This window comes from Bos indicus x Bos taurus, chromosome 18, assembly GCF_003369695.1.
Source record: "Bos indicus x Bos taurus breed Angus x Brahman F1 hybrid chromosome 18, Bos_hybrid_MaternalHap_v2.0, whole genome shotgun sequence".
Classification (NCBI taxonomy): Eukaryota; Metazoa; Chordata; class Mammalia; order Artiodactyla; family Bovidae; genus Bos; species Bos indicus x Bos taurus.
Genome location: NC_040093.1, coordinates 51545202 through 51569939, shown reverse-complemented (window position 1 = coordinate 51569939; position 24738 = coordinate 51545202). Strand labels below are relative to the sequence as shown.

The 24738-nt window shown below is 55.8% G+C and overlaps 1 protein-coding gene across 3 annotated transcripts in view; it reads left to right on the top strand.

The window, feature by feature from the left end:
• The window catches only part of ACSF3 (acyl-CoA synthetase family member 3), a 44490-nt gene extending 29558 nt beyond the window's left edge, over window positions 1-14932 (top strand). For all 3 annotated transcript variants that reach the window (XM_027513790.1, XM_027513789.1, XM_027513791.1), the window contains 4 exons: window positions 4742-4868; window positions 11846-11980; window positions 12312-12423; window positions 14589-14932. In XM_027513790.1, the coding sequence (XP_027369591.1) occupies window positions 4742-4868; window positions 11846-11980; window positions 12312-12423; window positions 14589-14736 (522 nt within the window). In that variant the 3' untranslated portion in view covers window positions 14737-14932. The remainder of the gene's footprint in view (window positions 1-4741; window positions 4869-11845; window positions 11981-12311; window positions 12424-14588) is intronic.
• The last annotated feature ends 9806 nt before the right edge of the window (window positions 14933-24738 follow it).

Genomic DNA, 24738 nt, shown 5'->3' with positions numbered 1-24738 from the left:
GGAAAAACCATAGCCTTGACTAGACCAACCTTTGTTGGCAAAGTAATATCTCTGCTTTTCAATATACTGTCTAGGTTGGTCATAATTTTCCTTCCAAGGAGTAAGCGTCTTTTAATTTCATGGCTGCAGCCAGCATCTGCAGTGCTTTTGGAGCCTAAAAAATAAAGTCTGACACTGTTTCCACTGTTTCCTCATCTATTTCCCAAGAAGTGATGGGAACAGATGCCATGATCTTCGTTTTCTGAATGTTGAGCTTTAAGCCAACTTTTTCACTCTCCTCTTTCACTTTCATCAAGAGGCTTTTTAGTTCCTCTTCACTTTCTGCCATAAGGGTGGTGTCATCTGCATATCTGAGGTTGTTGATATTTCTTCTGGCAATCTTGATTCCAGCTTGTGCTTCTTGCAGCCCAGCGTTTCTCATGATGTACTCTGCATATAAGTTAAATAAGCAGGGTGACAATATACAGCCTTGACGTATTCCTTTTCCTATTTGGAACCAGTCTGTTGTTCCATGTCCAATTCTAACTGTTCCTTCCTGACCTGCATATAGGTTTCTCAAGAGGCAGGTCAGGTGGTCTGGTATTCCCATCTCTAAGAATTTTCCACAGTTTATTGTGATCCACACAGTCAAAGGCTTTGGCATAGTCAATAAAGCAGAAATAGATGTTTTTCTGGAACTCTCTTGCTTTTTCTGTGATCCAACAGATGTTGTCAATTTGATCTCTGGTTCCTCTGCCTTTCCTAAAACTAACTTGAACATCTGGAGGTTCACAGTTCACATACTGGTGAAGCCTGGCTTGGAGAATTTTGAGCATTACTTTACTAGCGTGTGAGATGAGTGCAATTGTGCGGTGAGCATTCTTTGGCATTGCCTTTCTTAGGGAGTGGAATGAAAACTGACCTTTTCCAGTCTTGTGGCCACTGCTGAGTTTTCCAAATTTTCTGGCATATTGAGTGCAGCACTTTCACAGCATCATCTTTCAGGAGTTGAAGTAGCTCAGCTGGAATTCCATCACCTCCACTAGCTTTGTTTGTAGTGATGCTTTCTAAGGCCCACTTGACTTCACATTCCAGGATGTCTGGCTCTAGGTGAGTGATCATACCATTGTGATTATCTTGGTCGTGAAGCTCTTTTTTGTACAGTTCTTCTGTGTATTCTTGCCACCTCTTCTTAATATCTTCTGCTTCTGTTAGGTCCATACCATTTCTGTCCTTTATCGAGCCCATCTTTGCATGAAATGTTCCCTTGGTATCTCTAATTTTCTTGAAGAGATCTCTAGTCTCCCATTCTGTTGTTTTCCTCTATTTCTTTGCATTGATCGGTGAGGAAGGCTTTCTTATCTCTCCTTGCTATTCTTTGGAACTCTGCATTCAGATGCTTATATCTTTCCTTTTCTCCTTTGCTTCTCACTTCTTTTCTTTTCACAGCTATTTGTAAGTCCTCCTCAGACAGCCATTTTGCTTTTTTGCATTTCTTTTCCACGGGGATGGTCTTGATCCCTATCTCCTGTACAATGTCACGAACCTCCATCCATGGTTCATCAGGCACTCTATCTATCAGATCTAGTCCCTTAAATCTGTTTCTCACTTCCACTGTATAATCATAAGGGATTTGATTTAGGTCATACCTGAATGGTCTAGTGGTTTTCCCCACTTTCTTCAATTTACGTCTAAATTTGGCAATAAGGAGTTCATGATCTGAGCCACAGTCAGCTCCCGGTCTTGTTTTCACTGACTGTATAGAGCTTCTCCATCTTTGGCTGCAAAGAATATAATCAATCTGATATTGGTGTTGACCATCTGGTAATGTCCATGTGTAGAGTCTTCTCTTGTGTTCTTGGAAGAGAGTGTTTGTTATGACCAGTGCGTTCTCTTGGCAAAACTCTATTAGCCTTTGCCCTGCTTCATTCTGTACTCCAAGGCCAAATTTGCCTGTTACTCCAGATGTTTCTTGACTTCCTACTTTTGCATTCCAGTCCCCTATAATGAAAAGGACATCTTTTTTGGGTGTTAGTTCTAAAAGGTCTGTAGGTCTTTATAGAACCATTCAACTTCAGTTTCTTCAGTGTTACTGGTTGGGGCATAGGCTTGGATTACCACGATATTGAATGGTTTGCCTTGGAAACGAACAGAGATCATTCTGTCATTTTTGAGATTGCATCCAAGTACTGCATTTCGGACTCTTTTGTTGACTGTGATGGCTACTCCATTTCTTCTAAGGGATTCCTGCCCACAGTAGTAGATATAATGGTCATCTGAGTTAAATTCACCCATTCCAGTCCATTTTAGTTCGCTGATTCCTAGAATGTCGACATTCACTCTTGCCATCTCCTGTTTGACCACTTCCAATTTGCCTTGATTCATGGACCTGACATTCCAGGTTCCTATGCAATATTGCTCTTTACAGCATCAGACCTTGCTTCTATCACCAGTCACATCCACAACTGGGAATTGTTTTTGCTTTGGCTCCATCCCTTCATTCTTTCTGGAGTTATTTCTCCACTGATCTCCAGTAGCATATTGGGCACCTACCGACCTGGGGAGTTCCTCTTTCAGTATCCTATCATTTTGCCTTTTCATACTGTTCATGGGGTTCTCAGGGCAAGAATACTGAAGTGGTTTGCCATTCCCTTCTCCAGTGGACCACATTCTGTCAGACCTCTCCATCATGACCCTCCCGTGTTGGGTGGCCCCACACAGCATGGCTTAGTTTCATTGAGTTAGACAAGGCTGTGGTCCTAGTGTGATTAGATGGACTAGTTTTCTGTGAGTATGGTTTCAGTGTGTCTGCACTCTGATGCCCTCTCACAACACCTACCATCTTACTTGGGTTTCTCTTACCTTGGACGTGGGGTATCTTTTCACGGCTGCTCCAGCAAAGCGCAGCAGCTGCTCCTTACCTTGGACGAGGGGTATCTCCTCACAGCTACCCCTCCTGACCTTGGATGTAGAGTAGCTCCTCTCGGCCCTCCTGCACCCGCGCAGCTGCCTCCCCTTAGATGTGGAGTTGCTCCTCTCAGCCGCCTCCCCTGACCTCGGGCATGTGGTAGCTCCTCTCGGCCGCCGTTTGTCACTTAGTCATGTCCAACTCTTTGTGACCCCATGACTGTAGCCCACCAGGCTCCTCTGTCTGTGGGATTTCCCAGGCAAGAATACTGGAGTGGGTTGCCATTTCCTTCTCTAAGGGATCTTCCCAAGCCAGGGATTGAACCCGGGTCTCTGACATTGCAGGCAGCTTCTTTGCCATCTGAGCCACCAGGGAGCCCATTCAGTAAGTTTTCCTTGTTTCTCTTGTAGTTTTAGTTCTAAAATTTCCGTTTGGTTCTGCCCTGTGTCTTTTATTTCTCAGCTGAAACTTTGTATCCCCTGTATTTGCAGTGTTTGCTCTTACCTGTTAGAGCATGTTGATAATCTGTGCTTCAGCATCTTTCTTAGGCGCACCGAGTACCTGTGCCATCTGGTGCTGTCCCATACTGATGCCCTTTTCCCATAAGAGTTGGCACTTTCTTGGCATTTCACGTGCTGAGTTAATTTTGTATTGTGTCCTAGACACTCTGTATTGTGTTATGAGACTCTGGATCTTGTTCACGTCCAATGGAGAGGTCGGTATTTTTCTGTTACTGTTATCTAGTTGGTCTAAGTCTGCAGCCTGCCATCTCTGGGGTCGGTTTCCACGTCAGTTTCATTTTCACAGCCTCTGTTTACTGTGCATACCAGCCCTGCAGACGTGGCACCCTGTGGCCAGGCCGACGTTAGCAGTGCAGCAGATGAATGATGGCAGTGGGAAAAATGGTGAAATTCAAATAAAGTCTGTGGTGTAATTGAAAAAACAAACACCTCCTCTGAGCAGACTGGATGGCAGAAGCCCCTCTGGCCTGGAACACGCAGCCCAGTCCCCCTGGGTGACATCAGTCCTGTGTGGGAGCCAGGCGGTGGGGAGGGTCCCCTTGCTGTCCACCCGCTGTGTCAGTCCCAGGGGCATTCAGCTTTCCATCCAGGCCTCAGACAACTCAGACAATTCTACAGCACATTTCCAAGGGTCTCTTTTCTTTAAAATAGGGGGATGTTCTCCCCCACGAAAAGTTCATCTCAGGTGGGACCTGATGAGCCAGGCAGGGTTTTCCAGGGGCACTTGGTCTCATGGATCGTAGTTACATTGCTGTCAGGCAAGCCATGAGTGTGGAGCCAGTGAGGCCCCACTGAACGTGGTTCCGCCTTTGCTCTGTCCTTTTCCAGCATCACAGACCCCGACTCCATGTCTTAGAACACCCAGACCCCTTCCACCCTCACTGTGCCCATAGCTGGGAGACTGTAGGGTCCCTGTTCATGACTGCCTGGCTCTCCCAGGCACCCGGCTCCTCCCACCATAACCCCCATGGGCCCCCTTCCCGCCCAGCAAAGCTGCTGATCCTGAGCTCTTCCCAGCAGCCATGGCGGATGTGGGCAGCTGCCCACTTCTCCCGTGTCCAAGGTCGGTCTAAAAGACACCCTGAAGACAGTTTCACAAGAGCGTGGCCCTCAGAAGTGGACAGACAGGCCAATCAGGCCAGGCTGTGAGCTCTGGGACGGGGTGGGCACAGAGGCCTTGGGCAGCGTTTCTGAGTGGGGCGTGGAAGCTGGTTGGTGCTTCCCATCAAAGCATCTAATCTCAGGAGAGCATATGGGCCTCGGGAGGAACTGGAGTGGTAGAGATCAGCCTGAAGGGGTGAACTCTGATGCCTACCTTTGTCTTTCACCACAGGTGACCCCAGGGTTCGAGGAGAAAGAGGGTGAACTCCTGGTCAGGGGGCCCTCTGTGTTTCGAGAATACTGGGACAAGCCGGAGGAAACGAAAGCCGCCTTCACCTCAGACGGCTGGTTCAAAACAGGTAGGCGGGTGGGTCCAGAGGGGACGAAGAGGAGCCAGTACCGCTGCAGCAGGACACCCCCAGAATCCTCCCTAGAGAGGGGAAGGGGGCACTTTGCATCTCCTGTCTTTAAAGCTGTACCCCCGACACTGTACCCTAGCCCCCCGCAGCCTCTGGAAAGAAGATCCTGAGGCTGTGAGCTTCGGGGGCCAGCTTCCCCCAGCCCTGTGGCCAGACTCTGGCCCTGTCCCTTGCCCAGCCGCCCTGCACGTGGTGGTCCATCTGCCCCTCAAGGGTCAGGATTCCCCTCCTGAGGGACCGCTTCTCTCCACATCAGAGACCCTCCCTGCCTTCCCATCCCCACTCCCCCTGCTTTGTAGCCCCTCCCCCACCCCCACAGAAGGAGTTTGCTTGCGGTTTGGTTTGGTCCCCTGAAGTCTGCTCTCTGTCACCTGCCTGCACAGTGTGTGTAGCCAGAGCCTGGGGCCCTGTGCAAGGGCAGGCAGGGGTCCCCCGACGTCCGTGCACCCAGAAACTGCTCTGAGGTGCCTCACCACCCCCCCGCCCCGACCCCCATGCCCCTCTCCTTGGTCCCATTGGTCCCATCGAGTATGAGGCCAATTCTGCAGATACTGGAAGTGTTCGAGTTTGTAGCTGCACGGGATTCACTGGTGTGTGCTCACACAGGACACTCCCAGCAGTTCCTGACAGCCAGGAGAGGGGCTCCGGGCATTTGTCCTTTGCTTGTTGCCTATCTGAATTTCTAAAACTTGCATGCTGAGCACGCATTATGTCACAATTATCTTAATAATCTTAAAGCAATATTTTCCCAAAAGAAAGGCCTGCTCCTCTGTCATCATGAGACGGCCTCCTAATTAGAAACGCACCTCTTGACAGTTCCTCTGTGGGCAGCAGAGCGGAGGAGAGAGTGAGGCGCAGCCGTGAGGGCACACGGGTGCGTCTGGGGGTGGGAGAGGCAGTGGTCGTGCCCTTGGCCTGGTGACCCCCTGGGAACCACTCCAGGCCGAGGCACACACATGAGTCTTCATGGGCTCAGGCAGCGTGGGTTCTCAGGGTAGAATTCACTCTCTAGTCTGCCACCATCGTGGGCCTCAGGTCACTGGGTGACAGAGCAGGGCCATGCGCATACCCCCCAGCAGTCCTGGGGTGCTGGGGGCCGTCAGGTGGGGCTCGAGGAGGGGAGGGGGCAGATGAGAGTTCCCCAGAGCAGAGCAGAGGCCTGCTCCAGGGGCCCTGGGTGGTGCCGGCAGAGAGCTCAGTGGTTGGGCCCCGGGGCCGGGGCAGCTGTTCATGCATTCCAGCTTCCCTTTGTAAACGTTGAATTCGTACAGGCCGGCCTGGTGGCAACAAGATTACCACTGCCCTTTAAACGCAGGGTTTAAGAAATACAACTTTAGGCTCATCCTGCTTTTGTGTGTCCCTCCTGGAGCCCTCTGAGCATCCTGACTTGGAAATCTGACTTCTTTGTGGGCATCTTCCTTTATTTTTAAACTCAGCTAAAGCTGCAGTCTATTTCTTTAAAAGCACAGGAACCAAAGCCCTGTGGACTTTGCCAATAGCAGGGCTCGCGCATGCTGGGCCAGCAGCGTGCAAAGTGAGGGGCAGTCAGCATAACACGTCTCAGTCCCTGGTCGTGATGAATATTTCAGTTGAAAGGAATAGCATGCATTAATTATCGTAAAGAGATGTCTTTAGGAGAAAATCATTTTGAAATTCAGTTTAATTTCATTGTAATGCACAGCAAACAGGAAGGGAGTCTGTGTGTTTAATTGGCTCTCGGGGGTGAGGCCTGGAAGCCGCGTGCCTTTGTCACAGGCCATTAGTGATACAGGCTGCATAATGTGCGCGGCAATCAGCGCACAGCTGCCGCTCCTGCGGGGCAAGCGAGCGGGATATTAAGTAGAAATCAGGATGAATTAAACTTAACCCTTTCCCCGACCAGCCCTCCTGCCACACACATTCTGGCCCAGGCTGCAGGGGGCTGTGTCCGGGGCTTCTCAGAGGATGAGGGGAGAGAGGCCGCCCTCCCCCGCCTGCACAGAGCTCAGTTTCCATCGCCGGGAGCTCCCTGCCAGCCCCTGGGGTCCTGGCTGCTGTTCAGGCAGGAAATCAGAGCCTCTCTTCTGGAGCACCCCCGATGATGACCCTGACTGCATCCCGCCTTCCACGCGTGCATGTGCACAGGCTCAGTGCTGGCCCCCGGGGAGGGGGGGAACGGTGATGCCCGAACTCCCTCCTCAGGGCTTTACACTGACCCCGCTGTCAAAAACGAGGATGCGGGACAGATGGATGTAAGGACACAGGATGAAGCTAAAGATAGAGATGAGGACATAGACAACCTGGGACAGAGACGATGACCGAGACAGAGCCGAGGACACGGGACAGACATGGGGACACGGCACGCATAAGGGAATGCAGACCTGAGCCGAGCCAGCGCCGCAATCGTCCTGCCCTCTGGACGCAGTAGAGTGACTGGCAACTGAACAAGGAAACAGAAACATCACCTCTGCCTTATTCTAGAGAAGATCTCCTGGGGCTTCTCTGGTGGCCCAGGAGTAAAGAATCTGCCTGCCAACAGAGACACGGGTCCATCCCTGACTCGGGAGGATCCCACATGCCATGGAGGAGCTGAGCCCATGTGCCCTAGAGCCCAGGCTCTGCAGTAAGAGAGGCCACCACAGTGAGAGGTCTGCTCGCTCGCCACAACTAGAGAAAAGCCTGCCCACCAGCGAAGACCCAGCACAGCCACAGTTAAATTAAGCGTATGAAAAAAGAGACAAAGTCTCTACCCTTTAAAGGTTTCATCACACAGTTTGCTGTTAGTGACATAGGAGATGGAGCATCCCTGATGATAAACCCACACATTTGTGGAAGGAGCTCAGGTAACTGGGGTAGGGTGTGTAAGAAGCCCACCAGGATGTAACAGGGTACCTGGCACTGAGTTGATGATCCCTTTTTCTTCTGTTAACGAAAACACAATGATATTATCAGAGAAAAACTTTAAAGGGTATTTATCTAAGAAAGAAGGTTCACCAGCAGAAAACAGAAGGGAGCCGTTCCGTGGCCCTCTGCACACTCGGCTGAGCGTGGGGTCCACTGAGAGGTTGGGGAGCCTGGGACATGAGGGCTGACCCAGGCTGAGAGAGTGGCCCCCTGCGCCCAGAGCCCAGGAGGAAAATAAGGCCACAGGCAAGCGGAGGGGAAGTGCGGTCGGCCATAAAAATGCAGAAACTGTTTCACTTCCCAGTGGTGAAAGGCAAGTATGGAGACAGACTCCATCCACCAAACTGGCAGAGACTCTTCTGGAGCTGACGCTCAGTGCTGCGGGGTGGGTGCTTGGCTCCCGCGGGCGGGGTGCATGTCAGGAGGGCTCCTGGGAATCCATTCACAGACAGAGGTGTAGGCTGCTGGGTTCATGGGCGCCTCGGGTGCGTCCAACCCGCAGAGGATTGCGAGCCTTCCACACCCACGGCCCGAGTGATCCCAGCCTCAGGGAGCCCTGTTGGCATGTGCCACACACGCGTGTCTGCGGGCATGCACAGCCGTCACGGACGGGTTTGCGCACCATGCACAGGACACTGGCTGCTGTCTCTGCATGATTCCCTCTAGGCCTTTGTTTCTCTCAGCAGAATTTCCTGGGTGAGCTCCGCCGCCACAGGTGAGGGTGAGACGCTCTCAGTTGTGTGAGACGAAGGCCCCCCCCCCGCCCCGCCCCGGCGCTCACCCTGCGCCAGGCTCACCTGCCCCGCGCTCACCCGGTGCACACTCAGCTCTGACACATTTTTTCCGTAACCTGTGCATCCGTTGTGACCAACAACAGTCAGGAATCAGGCAGCATATTGATCAGGCAGGGTTTCTTGTTAGGGTGTGACAGCGTGTGTAGCTGGAGGATGTCGACCCCTTTGCGGCTGCTGACCGTGAATGATTAGCACATGCCCGCCCCCCGGCAGGGCCCTCCAGACCCCCAGGACGTGCGGTGCGGGCAGACTGCTGACCCACTGGCCCCGGCCACCCCGCGGGGCACAGCCCGTGTGGCGCACTGTGGTGCTGCCTGGCGGCCGTCCCTTTGTGTGGGCTTTACTTTGTGTGTCTCGTGAAACCCTTTGTTCCCCGGTGGTCGCCGAGACCTGCTTCTCTGTGTTCTTCTGGCACACCCTGCTTTGCTTCACCTGGCAAAGCTCCTGTGCGGACGGTGGGTCCCATCCCATCTCACTCCTGCTGGGCCTCGGTGCTGCCCTTTGGCCTCCGTGTCTGCCCAGGCTGGCCCAGGCCTCTGGGCAGAGGGTCCTTGTTTTCATCAAGGTCCCATACGGGCAGCTGGGAGACTCCAGCCGTCTGTCAGGTTTGGGGAGGAGCCCTCGTACCCCAGCTGTGTCCATGCTGGCGGCTGGAGGCCACCCAGGGACTGCCAGACAGTGGACACACTGTTCGGGGCTTCCTGAGTTGGGGTGCTTGTCTGTCCAGCCCCACCAAGAGATCCCCCAGGGCTCCCCCTCCCCCACACCAGCATACAGCTTCCACCCACCTCCTTCCTCCAGGGTCATGTCTGTCCCTGCAGCCCTGAGTCCTCCTCCTCGGCTCGGGCCATGTTCCCAGGAGCCTCTGAAGTGGGCAGCAGGAGGTGCACTCCGGAGAGCTGTGTCACCGGCATACTCATCTGGCTGGGCCGAGCTGGGCACAGAGCTCTAGTGTCCAGCTTTCAAGGGCACTGCTGGCCGCAGCCGCGTTGCTCCTGGTGCATCGTGACCTTTCCCCCCTCTTGAGTCCCTTTGCCCTGGGAGCCCTTTGGTCGACAAGCCCCCTGCCTCTGGGGCTCTGACTGTCCTCGTCTCGCTAGTGCGCTTGATGGCTGCATTCTCCTCTCCGATGTCCAGCGGGGGTCGGGGGCTGAGAGCAGGAGGTGGGTTGGGGGTGGGCTCCGTGCTGCCGTCCACCCGCTCTGTCCCCAGAGCGTGAGCGGCAGCCGTGGACTGAGGGCCAGTGCCCCTGCGCCCTGCTCTCAGCCATCTTCTGAGCCTCCCCCAGGGTACCTGCCAGCCTGGCTGTAAATGGTCCACAGAGTCTGTCTACCTTCCTTCCAGCTGCCAGTCTTCTCCCCAACACGCCCTCTCCCGTCCCCTCTGCTTTGGTGCCTTAAAAAAACCAGTTGCTGTTGACTTTATTTCAAGAGGGAGCAGTCTGAGCTGTGTGTTGAGGCAGGCCCCGCTCAAGGGAGGTGTCGTGTGTCCGTTTTCCTTCTGTTCTTCTTGGCCTCCTGCTGGGCTATGCCGAGGGGCGCAGACCCACCGGGACCTTCTGCCTCCATCCTCATGTTCTGCGTCCGTCTGTCTGTCTCAAATCTCCGTCTTCCTCCCTCTTATGAGGATGTTGTGACCAGTTTGAGGCCACCAGGGAATCAAGGACCTCCATGACGTGTATCCTTACTTCCTGCCTGACGGTGACCCCAGGGAGTAGCAGGGCCTCCCTCACCCAGCACACAGGCCCGGGACCTCCCCGGTCCATCGTCCGTATGTCCTTCCACCAGCCCTGCCATCTCGGGGCTGGCTTTGCTCAAAGACCCTAGTCTCAGTGCTCTTCATGTGGCTGGAGGAGGTCAGTAAGTGGACCACCTGGTGTGCAGGGTCGAGGCGGGGTGCCAGGCAGCTAGTGAGGCCATGGGAGTGATGTCTGAGCGGAGCGGCGGGCGGACAGGTGGAGAAGCAGACGCTGCAGGTGGGCGGTGGGTGTGAGCGCCCCCGGGCAAGGGGCGTGGCTGGGGGTCTGCCAGAGGACGTGGGTGTGGTCGTTGGGAGCTCTCGCCCTGGGTTTAGTTGACATCAGAGCAAGGAGGGTGCAGGTGTTGTGGCCAGGAGCCCTGAGGCCACCTTAGCCTTGGTGTGGGCATTGGGGGTGTCCCTGGTGGGACTAGGTGTGGGATGCGGAGCCCAGGGCAGGGCAGTGACCCCCACACCCCTGGGTCTCTGGCAGGCGGAGGCCAGTGGGAGCCAGGTCTGGAAGCCACAGGAGGGACCACCCTGGGCTGGGGTTGATACTCAGGGATGGAGGAGCCGTCCTGTGTGGAGGGGACACGGCCAGAGCCAGAGCCGCGTACCAGGGCCCTGGTGGGCCTCGGGGGGTGGGGCACCCTGCGTCCTGTCCCTGCAACCTGCCTGTCACTCCTGTCACACGCGTCCTTCCCCGCCATCCACCTACCCATCACGCATCCGGGACCGCGGTGGCTCCCAGGGCCTCCCCTTCATCCTGCTTCATGTTGGGCAGGAGGGCCCCCACCTCAGGAGCCCAGCTCCCGCCGCGGCCAGCTGGGCACAGCCATCCATCTTGTTTAATAGGCTGGAGCGCCCCGCGCGGCTGGGCTCCGGGAGAGCGAGCTGATGGATGGGCCTCCTGCGTTGGACGGCAATGTATCATGAAATATTGATTTATTCCAGCTAATCACCCGCGTGAAGTGTGTGAGAGCAGACGGTGGTGCATCAGTGCGGCTCTCAGAGCACGGGCGGGCGTTCCCATGTGCCCAGTCTCACACGTGCGTGCACACTTGTGTGAGCGCGTTCACCCTCAGCCCTGCTCCCCCTGTGCCCACGATGCCCCAGTGGGCATGTGCCCTGTGCCCTTGCTGGGGTGGGAAGCACCCACACTGAGCATGGCAGGGGGGGTCCCTTCCTCCTGCCAGATCCCCCACGTGACACCATGTGTGGCCCACGTCCTGTCGGGAAGGGTCTACCCTGATGCCCACGCCAGGCCCTTCTGTGGCTGGAACCCAGGGAGGCCCCATGGCTTGTACGTCCTGCCTCTGTGGTCCTGGGAAGCTGTGGGCTATTTCACGATGGTCCTTGTGGGATGTGGCCACATAGGCGTCTGTGTGGGCATCACGCAAGGCCCCAGCTGTCCACGTGGCACTGGCCGGCTTGTTCCAGAGAGATGTAGACGCCCCGAGACACAGGGCCACACCCAACCAGCTGACCCAGGCCTCTCCCCAGGTGACACGGTAGTGTTCAAGGATGGCTGCTACTGGATCCGTGGCCGCACCTCTGTGGATATCATCAAGAGCGGCGGCTACAAGGTTAGCGCCCTGGAAGTGGAGCGGCTCCTGCTGGCCCACCCCAGCATCACCGGTGAGTGGCCCTGTGACCCTGCCCTTCGGCTGACACAGCTGCCCTCGGCTTCCCAGGCCATCTTGGGACTGGTCCAGATGTGGCTTCCTGTGTGTGTCAAGGCACACCATCTGGTCCTCCGCTCCCCTCGCAGCTCCCCATCTCAGGTCCAGGCTGGCCAGTGCAGGCCATGACCCCGTGGTCAGGAGTGGTGGTGTCCCGGGCTGTCCTGACACCCTAGGGGTGCCCTGTGCCCACGTTTCTAGCCACTCGGGCTTCTCTGGGCCCTTCCTGCAGCCTTCAGTGCTCGTCCTCTTGTGTCCTGAGATCCCTCCCTCTGCTTCCTCCACAGACGTGGCTGTGATTGGAGTTCCAGACATGACATGGGGCCAGCGGGTCACCGCAGTGGTGACCCTTCAAGAGGGCCACTCGCTGTCCCACCGGGAGCTCAAGGAGTGGGCCAGGTGAGGGCTGAGCTATGTGGTCCTTATGGGAGCTGCCCCCCAACCCCGCCATACACACAGACACTCGAGGCGTGAAGGACCCCAAGACAGCTGTGTAATGATGGCTAGCGGGCAACATGGTCCTTACAGGAGCTGCCCCCACATACATAGACATAAGTGTGAAGGTAGTCCTTAAGGAGCTGCTCCCTCCCCCACACGGACACATGTGAGGCATGAAGGACCCCAAGAAGGCTGCGTTGTGATGGCAGGAGCAGATGTAGGACCCTGACCCCTGGCTTAGGTCTGAGCTTCCCAGGCAGGTTCTGAGGCAGACAGGGGACCTGTGAGCGCCTGCGTCCTCTCCTGGGTGTAGGAGGGACCTCGTCAGGGAAGGTCCATTCACAGAGCCTAGCTCAGAGGACGCTGGGGCAGGCTGAACAGGCTGGGGGCACCGCTGAGCTCAGGGCATTGCAGGGGCCTGTGGGTGCTCGCTGCCAGCTGAGCTCAGAAAGAAGCTGTTAGTTCTGTCCCCAGGTTCTCTATCTTAGATGTAGGAGGTTCCTCCCTCTCCCCTCCCCACCCCACCCCCTCCTTCTGCTGCTTCCTCGACACTGAAGATACTTGTGGCTCTCCCAGCGGGGTCTCGGGAGCAGTCGGAGTCCTTGTTTATCGGGCAGCACAGCTGGGCCATTAGATTCCCCTGGATTTGCAGAATCACAGCTGGAACGTTATAGTTTCACAAAGGCGTGAGCAGGATTCTAGTTGGCTTTGCTGCTTTGGTTAAACAGTTGCTTTGTTAAAAGGCAGAGCTCACCATCCTGTGCTGAGAGCGGGTCTCCTGGCATTAGAGGGGCTCCTTGTCGCCCCAGGCTCCCGGCATCCCTCCATGGGGTCTGCTGCCTGCCGAGAGCTTGGGGTCCTGGGAGATGCTCCCCGCAGGGTGGGCCTGGGGCAGCTGGGACGCTGGGCTTTGTGTCTCACACAAGGCAGCCATGGATGGTGACCCCACAACTGCCCACCCCATGGATGGAGAGCAAAGGTCCTCCTCTCAGAGGGCAGGGCCGGCTCCAGATCTGTCTACACCCCTGGTGGGGGAGTATGCAGGAGGGGCCTCACTCCAGTCCTTCTTGACACTGGCTCAGTGAAGCTGCTGTTCCTATGTCATGTCTGTTGCCATATAAGGGTCTTTTTTAAGATTATTTTAAAATCATGTTTTCCCTTCTGCTGCTATTTTTCATTCTTGAAGATTCTTGCTTCACAGTCTGTCTGCCCCCCAGTAAAGGTCCGTCCTGCCCCTTCCCCCAGACTGCTGTGCTCCTAGAGGAGTTGGGGGAAGCTGGCAGCCACGCCCTCCCCAGCTCAGGCACTGTGAATCTAGGGGTGCGCGTGGCTTGGGGCTGGGCGGCAACACCACATTCCCAGGTCTGGACATGGCCTGCCCATCACACTGTCCAGTCACAGAAGCCCATGTGAGGCTTACACCCCCTGGGCAGGGGCGGGGGGTTAGTTCAGGAATCCCATGCCCAGATGGAGCTCTGCGGGATCAGGTATCAAGCAGGGACGATGCTCCCAAGGCACTGAACAGTGGGGATTTCCCTGCAGGGAAGCTCTGGAACAAACAGCTCAGCTCTGCAGGGTTCCCACTCAGGCGGCACTTTGCCCTGACCAGTTCCTCCCAGACCACTTGCTGAGCTGATGCTCTCCAGAGGAGAACGGGTCTGTTCTCAGAAATGGCGAGCTCACAGGCTTTTAGACTGCTCCTCTCCATGCCTGCGACTTCTGTTCCCGTTTTGGTGACTATGGGTTGGGGTTCGGGCTGTGCGTCCTGCCTCTGTTGCCCCCCTGCCCCAGGCAGCACCTGTGCTTCTGCTGGTCTCTTACAAAGGGGCCCGTGTGCGGCCATGGCGCAGGGAGCTCTGCCCAGGATAGCCGCGGTGCCTGCAGCCTCAGCGTGGGGTTCAGAGCTGACCGCGGCTATTCACAGGAGGATGCCTCATCAACGGGGCCCCTCCCACTCTGTGGGCTTTGGCTCTGGTGTGGGCGGGGCAGTGCTGGCCAGTGTGCATGCATGGTCAGGACACCCAGAGGTGTGCGAGGTGCCAACCACCCCCCTCCAGTAACCTCCCACTGGGGAAAGGTGCCAACCATCCCTGCGGCCCCTGCACTCAGGCCCCTTGTCTCTGCAGAGGCGTCCTGGCCCCATACGCTGTGCCCTCGGAGCTGCTGCTGGTGGAGGAGATCCCGCGGAACCAGATGGGGAAGGTCAACAAGCGAGACCTCGTCCGGCAGCTTTACCCGCATGAGAAGGGCGCCCCCGAGGCCGGGAGCCAGTGAGCCAGCCTCCCGCGCAGCCAGAATGAAACCACCTTAAACCCTGCAATGGCATCGTGGCTGTAGCCACACCCCACAGTTCCATATGCTCTGCACCCCTAACCCCCAGGTCCCAGTGTGTCCAGAGGTGTCTCGGGGAAGCCGGTCTCCCTGGAAACTCAATAAAGGCCTCACAGAGAAGCCAGTGCCTGTCCGGCAATCCCGCCTGGGTCTCTGTGGTCCCTGCCCTCGCATGGGGAGGGCGCGGTCTGCATATGTGTGCACACTGCAGGGCAGGGTGAACAGCGGCCCTGGGCGTCCAGGGGAGGGCGTTTCCCACAACAAGAGTGGGTGGCTGTGGGGTCACCCTGTGACCCTGGCCGAGGCTCACTAGGCCTTCAGGGCCAGGGCCGTGGCTCAGGCGACCAGAGGGCAGGGAGTGCCTGACTTTTGGCCCCAGAGTGGCCACCTAGACCAGGGTCGGGCTGGGAGCCAGTATCTGGGGCTCTGGGGCCACTTGTTCCCAGTTGTGGCTGCAGCCTGTATCCCACCATCCTCAGGGTCCAGAGTGCTCAGTAGCCAGAAGTTGACCACAAACGGCCCCACTACTGCACCCCTGACCCTTGACCCCTCTGTTCCCCTGTACTGTTCCTCTGCAACACCCCCAGCCCGCTCCGGTCTTTGTCTGGATGTCTCTCTCTCCTTCCTAGACCCCCACTGGCCCCTGCTGCCCGGCCCCAGGCCCCCCTGCCCTCCCCAGCCAAAGGCAGAGGTGCCCTGGGAGGCCCAAGGGTCGGGGGGAGGCTGAGCAGGAACCAGGACAGAGCCGAGGCCCAGGTGGGAAGCATGTGGGGCCAGGGGCCCTGTTCCACCCTGTGTGCACGGCCCGAGACTGCCTGAGGCCAGCCCCGGGCACATCCACCTCAGCACCCTCTGGCGAGAGGCCTGGCCATGCACAGTCGCCGCCTATGCAGCAGGCTGGCCTCCCCGGCTGGGCGCTGGCCGGTGGCCAGTCCTCTTGGGCGGCACTGGACCTCTGGGTCCCGCTGTTTCTCACGTTGCCGGCTCTTCACCTGATCCCACTGGCTGACTCTGGCTGAGGGGGCTGCGGGGTAACAGCTAGTCGTTCTTTAAGTGCTTAGTTCTTTAGTGCTTACTTCTTTTTGTCCAGAAAAAGCATCGGCAGGTTGGACAAGGCGTGGTGTCCACTCAGGAAAGTGTGAATCAGGAGTCAGTTTCGGTTGCCTAGTGATGTCACTCCTATAATTAGGTTCTTGTAAGGTTAGAGGGAGAGGAGCTGCCTTCACCATGCCAAACCTGCCACAGACACCTGGAGATGGACTCCCCACACACTGGCCAGGGGTCTCACTTAGGGCTCTGAGGGAGGGTGAGGCTGGCCTGAGACCCCCAGGGCCAGTGGTCTCCTCGGTCGGGCTGGGCTGTCTTTGGTGGTGGATTTGGGCTCTTCAGGGGTTACTGGTTTATTCAGAGTTCTTACTTCCATTTCATGACCTGAATCTTCTATAAAGCTATTTACTTCATCCAGGTTTCAGACCTCCTGGCACGAAGTCACTCACCAGTCTTGCTGGTGCGTCTGGTTGGCTCTCCTTTTTGTTGGCTCATCCTCCTCCCAATTTCTTCTGTTTCTTTAGCGTCTCTTTTCCTGGTGGCTGACTGGACCTGCCCCGACTGTCTTCACCTGGCTGTTCTCCTAACCCCTTCCTGGGCACCTCCCTCCCCATCCAGCTCCAAACTCTGGGTCACTTCTGCTTTGAGATTTTTCCTTAATTTTTAAAATTTGCTTTGTTTTTGGCTGCACTGGGTCTTCGTTGCTGCGTGAGGCTTTCTCTAGTTTCGGCGAGCCAGGGCTACTCTCCAGTTGTGTGCGGGCTTCCTGTGGTGGCGGCTTCTCTCATTGCAGTGGACAGGCTTGAGAGCACAGACTCAGTAGTTGGGGCTCCCGGGCTTAGTTGCTCCACAGCACGTGGAATCCTCCTTTAACCAGGGATCGAGCCGATTTTTAATCACTGGACCACCAGGGAAGTCTGCTGCTTTGATTTACTTTCTTAACCCGTGAGTGATGAAGGCATGTCCTGTGTCCACCATTTCCCCACTGGTCTCTGCCGTGACCCCGAGAATGTGGGCCATGGGGCTCCAGTGCTTTGGAGTTCCTGGTACCTCCTGTGCCCCCTTCACAGCAGCAACTTCTGTCCCTTCAGGAGGCTGCTCTTCTGATGTGTTTCAGCAGTAGGTGCTTAGCCCCTGGTCATACTCCATTATTACATATCAGTTCAATTCAGTCGTTCAGTCATGTGGCTGACTCTTTGCGACCCCATGGACTGCAGCACGCCAGGCTTCCCTGTCTATCACCTACTCCCGGAGCTTGCTCAAACTCATGTCCGTCCAGTCGGTGATGCCATCCAACCATCTCACCCTCCATTGTCCCCTTCATTCCTTCCAATGAATATTCAGGACTGATTTCCTTTAGGATTGACTGGTTTGATCTCCACAGTCCAAGGGACTCACAAGAGTCTTCTCCAACACCACATTTCAAATTACATATGGAGTCTCTCTTTATCTCTGTTTGAGTTTCCCTGTTAAGTCACACACTGTCTGAGTTCAGTACTGCCGTGCGGCTTCTGGGGTTGGCGTTTGCTCTGTCCCTGCGCTCCTTCACACCCCACCCCCTGTAGCTGTACTGTCTGCTGTACTGTCCTGTGAGCAGCGCAACTAGGTCTGATGTTTTTACTCCAGTGTCTTCTTTAGTGAACAAGTGCAGTGCATTTATTGTTACTGTTGATGTCTTTGGATTTATCTCCACAATCCCTAGTTGTGTTCTCTGCCTCCACCTTAGGAATGTGGGGTTGCTGTTTTGCCTTCTCTTTCATTGTAGTAATAAACTTCTCTACTTTTTTCTCTTTGTTTGTTTCGAAATTATAAACTAAAGTTCTGTTTTTTGAGTACCCTTAAGACATTTAAATACTTGCTAATATTAAAAAGCAGAGACATTACTTTGCCAACAAAGGTCTGATAGTCGAAGCTATGGTTTTTCCAGTAGTCATGTATGGATGAGAGAGTTGGACTATAAAGAAAGCTGAGTGCCAAAGAATTGATGCTTTTGAACCATGGTGTTGGAGAAGACTACTGAGAGTCCCTTGGACTACAAGGAGATCCAACCAGTCCATCCTAAAGGAAATCAGTCCTGAATATTCATTGGAAGGACTGATGCTGAAACTGAAGCTCCAATACTTTGGCCATCTCATGAGAAGAACTGACTCATTTGAAAAGACCCTGATGCTGGGAAAGATTGAAGGTAGGAGGAGAAGGGGATGACAGAGGGTGAGATGGTTGGATGGCGTCGCCAACTCTATGGACATGAGTTTGAACAAGTTTGGAGAGTTGATAATGGACAGGAAGCCTGGTGTGCTGCAGTCCATGGGGTTGCAGAGTCAGACACGACTGAGCAACTAAACTGATAAAGTCTAAGTTCTTCGCGGTTTTGCGGCACTGGGCTCCCCCATGGCCAGGATGATGCCTGCCAGTACCTGCCCCGCTGCCATCTCAATAGGTTTCTATAACAGTTCAGTTTTGTTTTTGATACAAAAATTAATAGGCTTCAGGGCTTCCCTGGTGGTCCAGTGGTTAAGAGTCCACTTGTCAGTGCAGGGGCATGGGTTTGATCCCTGGATCACTGGACTGAGAAGATCGCACAGACCTAGAGGCAACTAAGGCCGTGTGCCACAGCTACTGAGCTTGAGCTCTGGATCCTGAGAACTGCAGCTACTGCGGCTGCACACCTGGAGCCTGTGCTCCACAACAGGAGAAGCCACAGCAGTGAGAGGTCTGCACACCACAACCGGAGAGTAGCCCCTCCCTGTGACTAGAGAAAAGCCAATGCAGCAACTAAGCCCAGCACAGACAAATAAAAATTTTAAAAATTACTATACTTTTCCATAGTCAGTCATTAAGTTTACTGAAGTTTTATCCACTTCTTGGTTTAATGGGATTTCATTTTAACCAGAAATTCTCTGCAGTTGTTTCAAGAATGCAGCTGAGGGTTTTTACAAGTCTCTACTTTTCCTCACTCTCGAATGACGGACGGGCTGTCTGCTCCTCTGGTGCCAAAAAGGTTTTCCTTGTCCTGGACACCGGTAAGTGTCTGCCTCACTCACGCCTAGGACAGAGCCCTGAGGGCCTGGGTGGGGGCAGGTCCAGAGGACTGGCAGGAGGGGAGCGACAGTCTGGGAAGTTCTGGTCCCAGCAGTCGGGATGGAGAACGTGTGGGGAAAGGGGCGGAGGTGGGGCTGGGATACCTGCCAGGTACGCACAGGCTCTTAGCTTTCAGGAGCGAGCGGGACTTCAGGACCAAGGAGAGTGGCCGGAATGTAAGACTCTTCTCCAGTAGAGGCTAGAAGGCTGCTAGCTGGGCGTTGCTCAGTAGGGCCCGGGCCTACAGCTCCAACCAGTGCAGGTCTCTCCCTGGACATCCTGCCAGGGTCCTGTGTCTGGAGGAGAAAGGCCGACAGGAAGGGCCCAGGTCCCCAAGCGCACCCAGCCCGCATCTTCCTTCTCAGGCGGGGACCAGGAGAGGGACGGCCTGCTGAGTGGGCGGGGCAATGAGCTCCCGCCCTTGGGGGTGGGCGGGGCGGGGAGCTTCCCCGCCCTCAGGGTAGGCGGGGCGGAGTCCTCTTACAGTGGCTGATTTAATCTGAATGGCGGTTAATGTGGTTTACGTGGCAGTTTGGGATCCTTTGCTCCCAAGTTTGTCACTAGTCCTCTTGGTATTGATTGAGAGAAAGTGTTGCTGGTGCCCAGTTGGGCGGGCTGGGGATAGGGGGAGAGAGTCTGCCTGGGCAGACGGGAACCCCACGTTCCTTCTGGAGGTCCCTCCTGGCGCACCGCATGTCCCCCTCCCATGCCAGCACCCCTCCATTCTTCCTGGCCCTCACCAGCTCTGATTGGGGAAGTTACCAAGGAGCAGCTGCACTGGTGGCATCTCTGGAACGCCTGGGAAGAGCCAAGAGGCAGATGAAAGGACTGGTACCCTGCAGCCCAGGGAGCCTGTGGTGCCCGAGGCGCCCGGAACAGCCCCTGACCTTCCCTCCCCTCTCCCCAGGCCAGAAGGATCAGCCACTGAGCAGCCTCATTTGCCAGAGCCCATTATTGGATCATAGAGAAAGCAAGGGTATTCCAGAAAAACATCTGCTTCATTGTGTGGATCACAACAAACTGTGGAAAATTCTTAAAGAGATGAGAATACCAGGCCACCTTACCTGCCTCCTGAAAAACCTGTATGCAGGTCAAGAAACAACAGTTAGAACCAGACATGGAACAATAGACTGGTTCAAAATTGGGAAAGGGGTATGACAAGACTGTATATTGTCACCCTGCTTATTTAACTTACGTGCAGAGTACATCCTACAAAATGCTGGGCTGGATGAGTCACAACCTGGAATCAAGATTGCCAGGAGAAATACCAACAACCTCAGATTTGCAGATGATACCACTCTTGTGGCAGAAATCAAAGAGGAACTAAAGAGCCTCTTGATGAGGGTGCAAGAAGAGAGGCCTCTGCTATGGCCCCAGGAGCTCCACATTGGAACCAAGAGCCCCAGGCAGCACCATGGGTTTCGCCTGACATTTTCTTCATGCCCACCAGGAGCACAAAAAGAAAGTGAAAAAGCTGGCTTAAAACCCAACATTCAAAAAATTAAGGTCATAGCATCTGATCCTGTTACTTCATGGCAAATAGAAGGGGAAAAAGTGGATGCAGTGACAGATTTTCTTTTCTTGGGCTCTGAAATCACTGTGGACAGTGCCTGCAGCCACGAAATCAAAAGATGCTTGCTCATTGGAAGAAAAACTTTGACAAACCTAGACTGCATATTAAAAAGCAGATACATCACTTGGCCAACAAAGGTCCATATAGTCAATGGTTTTTCCATATGGTTTTTCCAGCAGTCATGTATGGATGTGACAGTGGACTGCAAAGAAGGCTGAGCGCTAAAGAACTGATGCTTTCAAATAGTGGTGCTGGAGAAGACTCTTGAGAGTCCCTGGACTGCAAGGAGAGAAAACCAGTCAATCCTAAAGGAAATCAACCCTGAATATTCATTGTAAGGACTGATGCTGAAGCTCCAATACTTTGATCACCTGATGCAAAGAGCCCACTCGTTGGAAAAGACCCTGATTGCTAGGAAAGATTGAATGCAAAAGAAGGGGGCGACAGAGAATGAGATGGTTAGATGGCATCACCAACTCAATGGACATGAATCTGAGCAAACTCCGGGAGATAGTGGAGGACATGGAAGCCGGGTGTGCTGCAGTCCATGGGGTCCCACAGATTTGGACAGGACTTAGGGACTAAACAATAACATCCCCCCAGTTTCTTCCAGACGAGGACCCTCTCCAGCCCAGGCTGGCACCAGGTGCACATGGCATGCACAGGGCGTGGCTTATGAGGCTGTGACATGACGTGTGTGCAGGACATAGGCTCACTGAGGCCTCTGAGTGAGCAGGATAGAGGAGTGCACTCCTGCCTGAAGTCTTAGGGTGCAGGGGTGCCTTGGCCCTGCCCACTTGGTCGAGGTTTTTACTGGAGTGGGATTTTCCATGAGAGCCACCCTCTGGGGGTGCCAGTTATGTTTACGAATTGCTTTCAAGCCTGACAATTTGAGCCCAGAGACCTCTGTTCGCTGGCCTGTCCTGCACTGCATCAGTGTGGCTGGGCCTGCTGCCCTGGACCTTGCAGGTCCTCGCTGTGGCCTGAGGCTCAGGCTGGCCTCAGGAGCTTGGGATTCTGGCGGGGCAGCCTGGCTCGGTCATTGAAGATGCCACTTGGCAGAGGCCATGCCCCCTAGACTCAGGGCCGGCCCCTTCAGGGAGGACCAGACAACCGCCTCCACCTTACCTGGAGCCACACTGTCCTCTGCTGGTGTTTCTGGGCATAGCATGGATAGATAGAGGAGAGATCCCTGCCCTCCTACTCCAGTACCTGCTGGGACCCTTCATCCCTTGTGTCAGGACAGCTGGGCAGGAAGGACCCTGGTCCCAGAAGCTGGAGGCGGGGGGGGGAGGGGGGGGGTGGAGGGCGGCCGGGGCGGGGGGTAATTTGAAACTCAGAGACAGCCCTGGGGATGGCTGGTACAGAGCCTACTGCCCCAGGGCCTCTAGCCCGGCTCCCATTTTCTCAGGGCTGTAGGGCCAGTGGGAGCTGCCAGTACCCCCAGCTCCTGCTCTGTCTTCTGTCTCTGTCCATTTGTTTGTCCAAAGTCTTCTGTGCACCCAATACTTTAGAAACAGTTTGAGAATGACCATTCAGTGTGTGTTTGGGAGCCGTCACTGGGCTCCAGAATAGGCAAGGCCCCCCCAAACTTGCCTGCAGACACTCATACCTGTGCGGTCCTGGGAGGCCCTGCCTGGCTGTGCTGTGGCCGCCAGGGGGCGCGCACAGTCTGGACGGGGTAGTGACACCCTGCGCTCCCCACGCTCCAGCCCACCCTGCTGTCCTCTCTGACCCTGGGCCCCATTTAAAGGACAAGAAGCCCTCTTCAGGCAGCGGGTCAGGACCCTCCCAGATCTGCCCCATTGTTTGCCTGTCTCCATGAAGACCGCCCCCCCACCCCATCCCCCACCAGCCCCGCAACACTCATGCTGCCTCACCATATTGGGATCTGTTGGTGTCTGACTTCCCAGGGAGGGCAGCCTTGGAGAGCTGATGCCCCAGAGCCTGGAAGGGGCCTGGAAACCGCACGGTGGGAGGGTTGGGAAGGGAGAGACAGGGAAGGAGGAAGAGGGGAGGGAGTGTCTGCCTCCACCCAGCCTCTAGACCAGGCTTGAACTTGGAAGGGGCGAGGGCCTTGCTGCCTGTTGCCTGGGATCCTTCCCAGACCCCACCAGGATTGGCTGTGCCACCTTGGCCTCTGGCTCCTTGCCTGGTAAAGTGGGGTCCCAGAGGGTCCAGCCACTGTGAGGTGAGGTCAGTGCCTGGCCCCCTGGAGTAGCACTGCCCTTGACAGTTGTTGCCAACAGCTGCCCCTGGGCACCTCCACCTGGACGACCACAGGCACTCCGTTCTTGTCCACGAGGAACCTGTCCTCACCCAGGTCAGTGCCTGGTGTCCAGGTCACCTCCTTTCTGTCCAATTCTCCTGAACCCCCAGGCATTCTCCCTCCCCCTGTGTCCCCATTCTGGACACAGAGCCTGAACCCTGGGTGGGTAGGGGGGCACCGCTCTGTGCAGCCATCTGTCCCCTTGCCACACGACCCTAGCTGAGCCTCTCTTGCAGAATGGGCATGTGCACCATGGAGCCCTGGGCAGACTGGGCCAAGGGTGGGAGCATGAAGTTATCCCAGGGAGCCCAACAAGCAAATGCCCACTGAACACCAGCCGTGCGGCCCAGTTACACACCCGACTACATTGCCAGAAAGTTACTGTAAACTTAGCAGCTGAAACAACTTTATAACCTCACTGTTTTATTCTTTTACACATAATAATAATCCTTGTTACACTATCATTACGTTATTATTGATATAACTACATTATTTTTTAAAGTTATAGGAGCTTCACTTCCCTGCTGAAAGCCTCAGTGCCTCTCTTTTATCAAGAGAAAGCTGCAAATCCCTAAACAGGTGGATGAACCTCCCAAGGTTTGACCCCCACCTCCCACACCCCCTACACCTACTCCCTCCCCCAAGGCTCCCCCTAGTGGAGCCTCTGCCCTCCACCCAGTTCACAGGTGCCCAAGCCCCACCAAAATCAGGGGAGACCACCCCGGGGAAGGGGATCCAGACCCCTTGGAGCTGGGTGAGGGCACCCACACCTCAGGCCCCCCCACCCCATTGACACAGGACCCCAGGGAGGGTCTGCTGGTGGTGAAGGGTTGAACCCTGGGGTTGGCAGCCTGGGGCCTGCAGAGTTGGGAAGGGGAGGGGATGCCCAGAGGGTCAGTAGCCTTGAGTCCACTGGGAAAAAGGCCAACTAGCCCTGGCACCCTGGGGTGGACCAGTGCTGGATAGGCCCTCGAGGCTCAGACACAAGCAGTCAGCGGAGAGAACTTCCTGTGCAAGGGCCGGAGCTGGACTGGGCCCAGGCTTCTGCATCTCTTGGGCCACCCCACCCCCAGACCAGATCCAGCTCACCCTCCCCCTGGAGCCCCCATCCCGAGGCTGTTGAGCAGATAGATGGCGCAGAGCAGGGATGGACTAGAGAGAGGAGAGGGTGCCTGAGGGTAATCAGGGGACTTAGGCACTCAGGGCCCCCCTTACCCCCTTCTACCTCACCTATGGGGGCAGAAACCCAAAAGCATTCAGAGGGCTCCTCCTCCATCCGGGTTTGGGTCCCTGACCTCAGAGGCAGGACGGTGGCCTCCAGGAACTATTCAGCATCAGGGCCTCGGAGCCTGCAGATGGAAGGGACTCCCGCCCTCCACCCCCACCTTGGAGCCCTGAGTGCCAGGGATACAGTCACTGCCAGAGCCCCCGCCCCACGCCGGCAGCCTGGCCTCCTTCCAAGCAGGCTACAGGCACAGATGGTGCTGCACCTGCTCAATCTAGAGAGGAGGGCAGAGGCCCCATGCCTGCTTCTGCCGCGGAGACCAGCTCCCGCACAGGATACTCCTCACTCCCCTGCTCGAGGTCCGCAGGGCACCCCCTACCTCCCTACCTCCTGCCCTCCCCTGGTTCTGAGCGACACACCAGGAGGTAGGGGCTGGGAGGGGAGAGACAGCCTGCCCCTACCACCCAGCAGTTTCCGACCGACGAGGAAAGAAAGGAGGGAGCAGGCAGGGCTGGGCTCTCTTTCCTGTATGCTATCCCTAGAGGGCAGCAAGGGTCAACCCGCCCTGAGGAGCTCCACCCACAGCAGGAACACTAAATGAACACCGCAAAAGTGATCGAGCCCTCAAGGTGGCAAGCGCCTTGCCTTGGGACTGGAGCCTGACGGCAGTCCGGGTAAAGACATGGCCAGTGCAAAGGCCCTGAGGCAGGAGCACGAAAGTGCCCAGTATGAGGGAGAATGTTCTCAGCC